The sequence below is a fragment of the Eptatretus burgeri genome, chromosome 8 (genome assembly GCF_056783735.1).
Source record: "Eptatretus burgeri isolate ZD-2024b chromosome 8, Ebu_testis_v1, whole genome shotgun sequence".
In the NCBI taxonomy this organism is placed as follows: domain Eukaryota; kingdom Metazoa; phylum Chordata; class Myxini; order Myxiniformes; family Myxinidae; genus Eptatretus; species Eptatretus burgeri.
Window position 1 is genome coordinate 71,440,376 of NC_140968.1, and position 10,455 is coordinate 71,450,830.

At 43.3% G+C, this 10,455-nt stretch overlaps 1 protein-coding gene across 1 annotated transcript; it reads left to right on the plus strand.

Annotated features, from left to right (window-relative positions):
• The first annotated feature begins 1,650 nt into the window (after positions 1–1,650).
• On the plus strand, positions 1,651–10,027 carry LOC147022012 (caveolae-associated protein 2-like). The gene is made up of 2 exons (XM_085892552.1): positions 1,651–2,192; positions 8,175–10,027. Exons 1-2 carry the CDS (start codon positions 1,815–1,817, stop codon positions 8,982–8,984), a joined length of 1,188 nt encoding a protein of 395 aa, XP_085748678.1. The 5' UTR covers positions 1,651–1,814; the 3' UTR covers positions 8,985–10,027.
• The last annotated feature ends 428 nt before the right edge of the window (positions 10,028–10,455 follow it).

Here is a 10,455-nt window from a genome sequence, read left to right on the forward strand (position 1 = left end):
GGAAGGGTGAGGGATTGGGATGGATGGATGGATGGATAGGGGGATTCCAAGAAGGTTGGAATTACAAAAGGGATAGAACCTGCTAAACACACACGCGCACGCACGCACGCACGCACGCACGCACGCACGCACGCACGCACACACACACACACACACACACACACACACACACACACACACACACTTTCCCATGTCTGTTGCAAGGGGAAAGGTAACCTAGTAAACACCCTCACTAATGAAATATCTAACTTAGTACTGAGGGTTCTTGATGTGTTGAGTGTGTCACCCTGGGGTCCTGCTTCCATAACCTAACAATATGAAAGATATAACACCTCTTAACTGGAATGGTTACCAGACACGCCTGTGTCACAGCAACACATCCTGCATGGCTGCTGACAACATGGGAGGCCTGCTACATAACCACCCTGTTTTGGTACCCATACCATGATCAGTCAATGAGATCTTGTAATTGCAGCTGTGAAAGAAAGACATTAAAACAAGACAAATTCTGTCTCAGTCTTTTGAATGTACCCACGTATATATCTCCCTCTCGTGTTTGAAAACGGATCAAGTTCTTTATAAGTTGGTGCGCAGCGCCTTCTGGTGGAGTCATTCTCCAACCCCCCTTTCACAATCCGGTATTTGGGTCATCCATTGTGTGAGAATGAATGAGATTTATAACCTTTGAAATGTTACCCTTTCTTGGACCGGAGTGCGTCTCTCTCTCACTCTCCCTGCGATGCATCCCACATTCCTGCCAGTTCAGTTTCCCATGAGAGCCCCAAGCATGCTTCTCTGAGTTCCCAACGCTGCACCCTCGGCAACCTGCACTCGATGCCACGATATTTTGCATCTCGACTCGACCGCACAAACTGCAGCTTACCATGACAGTGTTACGATCCTGGGATCCCCGTACTTATCGTCCGGCCGGTGGACACCTCCCCTACATCCCTTGTGTGTCCACGGATGGCCTCGTGTCCAGTCTGTCCCGATACATGATCCCTGATGGACAAACAACGGAACAAAGGATGTGATTGAAACCGTGAAAGGCCAAACGTTGTTTCAAAGCCCCCAAGATGCGTGTGGTTTCACGGCTCTTGGTTTCTTTTTACGCCATTTCTATCACTGAAACGCAATGGGAAAATTTGGCCGTCTCCACTGGCGAGCCGTGCCGTGACGGGGGCGCTCACAGTGCTATTCATGAAATCCTGTACTGTACCGGCATCACATCGACGATAACAACCATAAAAAGAAGACGCTACCTCTTCATGGCAACCTTTTTTTTTTTTAAAAGGTAAGAAGAACAGTTTCGAAAAGGAAAAAAGTTAATGTAACTATTTTATCAAGGCTGAAGATAATCGAACAAGTCACAGCCTAACCAACCCTTCCCTCTTCCATCCTCACCCCGCCCTCCCCCTCCGGTGGTGTTTGAACTCAAGACCCTTAATTCCACTTGGAAACTACCCTGGAGCAAAAACAAGTGATTCTCCGCTTTTCCCGGAGGAAAAACGGGCGAAGCGCGTCTCGTGGAAAAAGGAAGGGTTCGGGTGACGGGGATTGCCTCGCCCTTACTCGTCCCTCGATCAACCTCAACCCTCCCACGAGGATTATTACAGGGTGGGGAGGGCTTGGTGCGAGAGGGCGGTGGAAAAGCTTCTTATAAGGCTGGGGCAACGATCGGGACTGGGACTGGGACTGGGAGTAGCTGCACCTTTACGCAATTGGTACCATTGAAGATTGCGCCCTCGGGGTTTTACCCAAGTCAGTCCCTGAACTGTCACTGCTGGTGAGGAGTCGCTTTCAGGATACCAAACATGGCTGCATCGCAGGTGATGAGTTCAGCGGTTGGCGGGGCAGACGTGATCATGGACAACACCGCGACCCTGGCACTCATCGACCGCTTGCTGTGCTCGGTCGAGGCGCTGCGGGAGGGTCAGGTTCGGCTGCAGGAACGCCAGGAGAGCACGGCGGTCACCCTGCGGGCAATGACCACCAACCTGGCCCAGCTGGGGTCGGGTCAAGCCGAGGGCGATGAGGCGACCACGGCGCTCCTGGACAAGGCACGCCGGGTCAGCGCGAACGTGCGGGACATCCGTGCGAAGCTGGGGCGCCAGGCGGTGCTGCTGGAGGGAGTGCAGGCCGGCCAGGCACGTCTCCTGCACCAGGACAACTTTAAAATCCTCATCGCCAAGGTGCGTCCACTTGAGTTCGAGGGTCGTGGGGGAGGGGGGGTCAATCACGCTCAGTCAGCAAACTTTGCACAGAAAACACGCACCATGGGGGTTTGAAAGTGACACTCGTCGTAGGGATGGAAAACGAGCTTCAAAAATGATTCATTCCCACTGATGCCTCGAAGTGCGAGTTCCAAAGGAAACGCCTCGTGACATCGAATGTTGAAACACAATTATTATTACGCACGAAAGGCGCACACACGTTTTCACTCGCACCCTTGGAACTCAACCCCCAAGCCCTTAATTCCACGGATACAAAAACATTTAATTTCACTTCCATTCGTATCTTTACTCCGACTCGGAGCGTGCCAGTAACACCCAAAACGGCTCCACTTCATATCCCTAAATCCGATAAACAAAGGTAGTGCTGACGTGCGTCATGACTTGACGCCAACCCTAAAGTGAGTTGGGAGAAAACGTTTTCACATCCTCGAAACGTCTAAACATGATTTTATGAACGCGCTGGTTCGGCGGAATGTTTATGGTAAATCATCTACTGATGTTCAGAGAAAGGGAGTGAGCAAAGAGCTCCACAATGGGTACATGTGATGGATTTTAACAACTGCAAACTTCCATGGGAAGGGAATTGACGTTTACATGTACCTGAAGACGTGTTCTCAGAGGCTGAGTGCATATCACTACCCAAAATGACAAAATGTCCCACTCTCCTCATCCTTTAACTCCAACCTCCACCAAACTCGTTTTTCCTGCTCTTTACCAAAAGCTGCACTTTTGCTGTCTCCTGTCTTGTCTCAATTTTTAACACACACACACACACACACACACACACACACACACACACACACACACACACACACACACACACACACACACACACACACACACACACACACACACACACACACACACACACACACACACACACACACACACACACACCTGACAGGGGCTCGAACTCAAGACCCTGAGATCTTAAGCCAGCCACCTCGACCATGAAGCCAACATCAGGATACAATATGGGCTCATGCTTAGCAAAGGCAGCACTAACCAGCAGCAGGAGTGATCAGTGAAATATTCCATACACATGTTGTAGGGCATAGAACTGGTGTGACGTCACTGGATCTGAGCTCGGACTAGGCTGTGCTTCTATGTACATCATCACCATGTCTTATCAATCATCCCCTGGATACTTCTATAAAATACGACGATGAGTTTCCTTTGGTCACACTCTGTGAGCTGAGAGTCTTTGATTGAATCCTCGTTTACCCCTTTCCAGGTCGCTCTCTGCCACTCCTGTTACGTTATCTAAAGCATTGATAAGTTAGAACTACCTTTTAGCAATTACGTCATCTGAAGGTATGTGTTCAATTTGCACTCTCAAGTTCAAACGAAGCTAAACTTGACTATGACTCTATTCAAGAGACAGTGCTGCAATCGTACTGACAGGGAAGATGGGAAGTGTCCAGAAAATAGAAAAATATATGAACCTAACCATGAGCAAGAACACGACATATTCACTGCTTTCAGAAGTTTTTTTATTAAAGCCGAGAAGTTAATAAAAACTTGCTCTGAAAAGCTCTAAGTACTGTAGTGTGAACCGTTTGCATGCTCAGCTTCAGCTATCTTTGGAACCAGATATTTACTCAAAAGATTTCGGCCCTTATCGCCAAACCTTTCCCAACTTTTCAGACAAACTTTTCACCTCTATCATAAGGGACTCACATACTCAAGTGGGTTGGGCCTGACTGCCGAGCCACGATAACTATAAGAGTGAGATAGACAGATGGTCCATTATCCGTAGCACGTCATTTTGCACAATGGACAATCAAACAGCAACAAATAATTTTTGTTCTCCACCCAAATGGAGGTGAAGAAGTGGCGGTTACAAAATGACCATGACCTGGATTACATTTAGGGATCCATATGGAGATATTTATTGCAGTCAAACGCAGCTGCATGTACTCAGATAAGAAGTGGGAGTTATTTGTTACACCTGCTATTGTTTACGTATAAAGGTTCACATAAATGTATCTCTCGAATGCACAAATCATCTTACACACCACATTAAAGAAAGGAGAGGTTCATAATCTGCTTTCATAGAAAAAGAAAACTAGTGCACAGAAAAACAATGGTATTGTTTGATGTATTGTTACTCCCTGCGGACTTGAAAATTTTAAGTTGATACAATTTAAAGTTGATACAATTTAAAGTTGATACAATTTAAAGTTGATACAATTTAAAGTTGATACAATTTAAAGTTGATACAATTTAAAGTTGATACAATTTAAAGTTGATACAAGTTAAAGTTGATACAATTTAAAGTTGATACAATTTAAAGTTGATACAATTTAAAGTTGATACAATTTAAAGTTGATACAATTCAAAGTTGATACAATTCAAAGTTGATACAATTCAAAGTTGATACAATTCAAAGTTGATAAAATTCAAAGTTGATAAAATTCAAAGTTGATAAAATTCAAAGTTGATAAAATTCAAAGTTGATAAAATTAAAAACAAATACATTGCCAAGAATCGTTTCACTACCGAATCCTGCGAAGTGAAACAGTCTGCTAGTTTAACTATTATGTGAAACTGAGCAAGAACACGACATATTTTAAGCGATGTTTTAACATAAAAAACTTTAAAAAGCCGAAAACACCAAAGTGTAACTCATCCAAAAAAAAAAATAATAATAATAATACCTTGTTATAAAGTTGTGAAACAAGAAGAAACAATCAGAGATTGCAGAGCCTTGCCAGGAATTGTTTTGTGTGGTGTATTTTGTGGAAAATAAATGGAAACATGGACTAAATGAAAGGTCATTGATTGCAAATGAATGGTCTAAACTCTAAATGGTCTAGTTTTAATGGTAAAAAGTCTGAAAAGTTGTAAAAGGTCAAATGATCTGAAGGTCGAAAGAGCAAATTGGTGAAATGGTCTTAAGGGTTTTAAAATGGCAAAGGAGTCTCAAGGGTGTAATTTAAGGTCTAAACGGTCGGAATTGTCTAAAGGAGTCTAAAGGGTCTTAAACCATCGAAAAAGTGTCAGGTGAGAGGGGTCAAAAGGGTATTAAAAGGTCTGAAAGGTGTGAAGGTCTAAAGGCCTAAAATGATTCCAAGGGGGCTTAAGGGAATTAGAGGTTCTTAAGGGTGTTTGGGTTATAAAGGGTCTAAGGGCTCTTAAAGGATATTGGGGGTGTAAAGCATATCAAATGCATTAGGAATTTTATGGGTCTAATGGAATATGGGGGCTAATGTAATTAATACACCTACTCATGGTCGGTGCGGACAGACAGACAAATGGGCACAAATGCAACACCCTCTCCTCTGGCGAGAGTAAATATGGCTTAAATACAAAGCATAGGAGAAGGCCCAGAGCCATTAGCATTGACCTGAAAACAAAGGAAGGGAATATAGAGTCAACCACCACAAGTGGACCAACAGCGCATTGAGACCAGACCAGGTGAGGCAGGCACCTGAAGGTTGTTAATGATCCATCAGGTTTTTCATTTCTGTAATATCACAATACAGTAGTGACGTGGCAGTTGTGAAACCAATTCCTGAGGCTTAGAATTAAAATCTACAACCCTTAAGATGAGGCCTACCTTAAGATGGATTTAAATCCACAACCTGTGCGATACCAATACAATGTTCTCACCAGTAAGCCACCATTATCTTTTTTTTTACTGGCATGATATATTATCAGTTGAGAGTTGATAGAGGGCTGTTAGGATAGTCTAGACTCTAGAGGTATGCACACTCATCTCTGAGCTGTCAAGCCTAGGTTCAAGTATTGGCCCAGCTATAAACTGTCATCCTGGTGTTTTGCAAGCAGGACAAGGCATCAATGCATGTGCTGTTTCTTGAATGGATATTAAACTGGGTGTCCCATTTGCCAGCATGAGTTAGTGGATGTTAAAGATGTCCTTCATGGAGAGTAGACGAGCACCCTCAACAAATTTCAAATTCTGCTCTGACTTTCCGTGTTTGAGTTGTGACCCGTGCAGGAAAAGAAACAGTCTATCAGTGGGATAAGAATTGCCAAGAAAACGCTTCGGCACAACGGTCGCTCTACATGGAGCATTTTCAGCAACATCGCATTGCACTGATCTCGTCATCTCATCATCATGACATGATGAGAGTTGATAAACGTATGCTAACCACCATGGGAAGCAAAGTGAAGGTGAAGTTTTGGGTGTTAGCCTCTCTTTCACTAAAATGGCTCATGGCCAAGGCACAAGCCTCACCTGATTTCCCACGACAGTTAGCATACCTTCATCAACAATCGGTTGATAAAATCTATCATTCAAATTGGCCTCTTATGCAGACAGACCCATACTTTGTTAAACTCCAGTAATCAATGAATAAATCAATCACTTTCTTACGTCGTGCTTTCTATTTCAAGTTGTGAAGCAGTTGACAGGGACAATAAGGGAATAATAAAAAACAACAGTGAGGAGACATGATTTTGAGAGATTTGAAAACCGTAATCGATGAGATTGTGCAACGCTTAAAAGGCGAAGAGTTTCATCGTGGAGAGAACATATCTGGCGAATGTTCGATCACCAGAAGTGTTTGTCCTCCTAGGAGGACTCCCATTGTTGGACCGCAGCGTTCTTGAAGCACAAGGTGATTCATTCAGATATTAAGGCAGAAACCAAGTTGCATTTTTGGTTTTAAAGGTTAAAAGTTATCAGGAAGGTTCTGTAATCTATATGCTGGTGGAGTGTTTGAGGAATAGTTGCACTAATAAACTTGCGAGCTTAAACTCCAAGCCTGGCAGTTCTATTCTACATGAGTTGGAAGGAACAAGCCTGTTAACAGTGAGTTGTAGTAATCCAAGAGATCATGAACTGAAGTTTCAGTTTTCCTCTGGCTAAAGCATGAGCAGATTTGGGCGATATTGTGGAGGTGGAAGAAAATATAGTCACTCTTTTTCTTTAATCCTCTTTCAACAGGCGTCGTTTAGTTTCCTCTGCCATGGGATCAAGTCAAGACTTGCATCATTTTGCGTGTTCGTTACATTTGAAAACAGAATTGAAATGAGCATCGTTGTAACCTCCCCCCCCCCCCCCCCGAGTCATAATCTCTGCTGCTCCTTTTGGCCTGACCCGCTCAGTGTAGTCGTGCCAGCTACCTCCTCCACCAGCCTCGACTACGTAGACAAAATGAAAAAGAGCTACATTAGCAGAAAATCAGCCTTTAATGATTAAGGCACTTTAGAGAAAACTGTGCTCATTTTGAACAAGAAAGCATTAACCTGGTATGTTGGTGTTATCCATGCAAAGTTGATTATGTATTTATAACATGAGCACATACTGGCCAACATATTGGAAGCACACCCACACACACCAGTTCACCCCCTGAACTCTCACAGGGCTGAGCTCCACCCCCTTTACCCTCAGCCAATGGCCAAACACACACATGGGTCTTGGTGAAATGGAACGTGCGATTTTAACATGAAACATGACATTGTGGGATGGAATAGACTGGCGAGCTTTATCTCCGCCAAGCTGAACAGTTTATGTTTCGTATCCCACTGATAGGCTGGCTCTGTATTCGGGCCTTAACCAAAGTCTAATTGTCTTGTTCTTGTCACTTACCAAACTCATCCACACAGTTTTGTCATAATCCATCCATATCTTTTTGATATAGGATGTTACATATTGTTTTTGCCCCATCTTTCAATGCTGAAAAACCACTTTGAAAATTAAAAAAAAAAAAATCTCGGATCCAGATCTTCACCAAAATCTAATTAATTCGTCCTAATTGTGCACTCAACCTGCCCACCAAATTTCGGCTAAATCCGTCCACAACTTTTTGAGATATCCTGCACACAGACAGACAGACAAGACAAACAAGGGTGAAAAAAAACCTCTGTCCACCTTCGGTGGTGGGGGTAACAAATAAATAAAATCACTTAAAGGTTGACAAAGCAAACACCACCATCTAAATGACCCTCCCTGTGAATGACATGTTGCAGCAAGGTACGGAGCTGGAAGACGACGACGGACAAACTCCACGCAGCAGTATAGCGCAACCATCCACGTCCAAATCTTCCATTGATGCTGCGATGATCTTACATGAAGAAGTCCAAGATGAAGTGTTCTTGGAGCCTTCACATGAGATCCCACTCGACGACGATGAAGAGGAAATGCTGGGAGCAGAAGGTTATGATAAAGAATTGGATCAGATGCTTGAAGGGGCAGGTGCAAGCAAGAAAACTTCTCGACTGGACACCCTCAAACGAGCTTTCAGCAAAGAGAACTTTGAGAAGAAAATGAGTACTTTTGGTCACAAAGTATACCTATATGAAAAGAATGGAAAAGTAAAGAAATCACCTGAAGTGGGCCCTGATGGGGGAGAGAGCACCATAAAGCGACCTCAAATAAATTTCAGGGTGAAGAAGGTAAGAAAAGCACCGGCAGAAGGGACCGCCAAACCTGAGAGTTCTGTTGTGGTGCTATGTGGGGAATCGCCAGGCGACAGGGCCGAAAATGTAACCCAGGCCGACACCATAATACACTATGCTGAGCTGGATTTTGCCAACCCTCAAGAAAAGCAGACAGTAGAAGCACCAGAGCCAGAAAAGAGCGCACCTGGAATCAAAGCAAATGCACCTTGCGGTGGAATAGCAACAGGTATGGAGGCCACCAATGGAGAATCGACGATGCTGGAGAAAGCAGACGCAGAGAACGAAGATTCTTGCAAAACTACAAATGGAATTGGGTCATTCAGTGACTTGTGCTCTCCACCAGTTGATGAAATTCAAGGAGTTCACCTTGAAGGTTGAGAACCGAAGGATGATGCATCTGTATTAGATGATGCTCAGCAAGATTTAACGGGTTCACCAAATGACCAATACAGTAATTGTGAAACCATTTTTTTTATATCAACATGTAGAACATGAATACCTGCATCACTTCAATATCTTGGCATGGAAACGTTTTTACATATTATATTTTCAGTTCAAAAACAAGTCGAAAAGTCTGATTGTATTCTGATTCTGACGTACCGTATTCTGTTACAGAGCATTGATGCCGCCCAAAGTTTCTTGACAAGGGTTATACTCGGTCGTTTGCCAATGCCTTCGCAGCAGTAGTTGGGGGAAGGAATTTGGAAATTGTTCATGGTGCCGGCGATAGCTCGGCTACTCTTCACGGACACCGTGGGATGTTTAACATCTACCAACTAATGCTGGCAGATGGAACGCCAGTTGAACATCCATCCGATGGATGGCGCACACACTTTTGCCTGCGTGACACCAGGATGACAGTTTATAGCTGAGTTGAGATTCAAACTCAGGCTACACGGCTTAGAAGTGAGTGTGCAAACCTCTCGGCCTGTCAGCCCAAGTTTGGTTAACCAAACTTAACTGTAATTTGCATATAATGGGTTATGCAGAATGTCATCACACTCAATTCATGTGCTTCAAACGGCATCATCCAAATGTTGCAGTTTTACCAGAAAATTGATTCGTATATACAATGTGAGCTTCACTGATCAACTCATTGTGTTTAAGTTCCTCGCTCCAAGTGACCACCAGTTGATGTTCATTTAAGTACAATATTTCAGAAAAGAAGAAGAAAAGTTTGTTTCACCCTCAGCTGGAGGAAATCAACGATGACGTCATAATCAAACTGACAATGGCTCGAGCATAGCCTGCACCATCCAAACTCATTTTTGAAGATGTTGGGTAGAATCGCAATAATTTATACAATCAGGATCTAAAACCTTATTCTCAGTGTGTTTGTAAACATGTGTATTGGAGAATTATATTGCTTGATTACAAAGCTGCTTGCTGACAATAAATGTGGATATAAAAACAGTAACCTACTTTTGTCTCTACCCTCCCATTCTTTACGATTGGCAATAACTAAGACAAGCCTCATCTCCTTCCTCCCATTCAATGGGAACCTCAACCTTCACCCCATGAGCAACTGATCCATCATCACCATTCATTTTTGAGCTCCACCACACTCATCGCAGTTGTTAACGTTGAATATATATATATATATATATATATATATATATATATATATATATATATATATATATATATATATATATATATATATATATACCCACATGCTACTTAACTGTGACAACACTTTGTGTTGGAGCAGAATAAATAGCATTTCAAACGTTTTGGAACTGTAACAAGTCAGATATGGACACATCACTGAATGCAACAATACTAGAAGGGCACTCGGTAGAGTGCATACCTCCACCAGGCTGATTAATTTACGTTTTGTATCTCACTG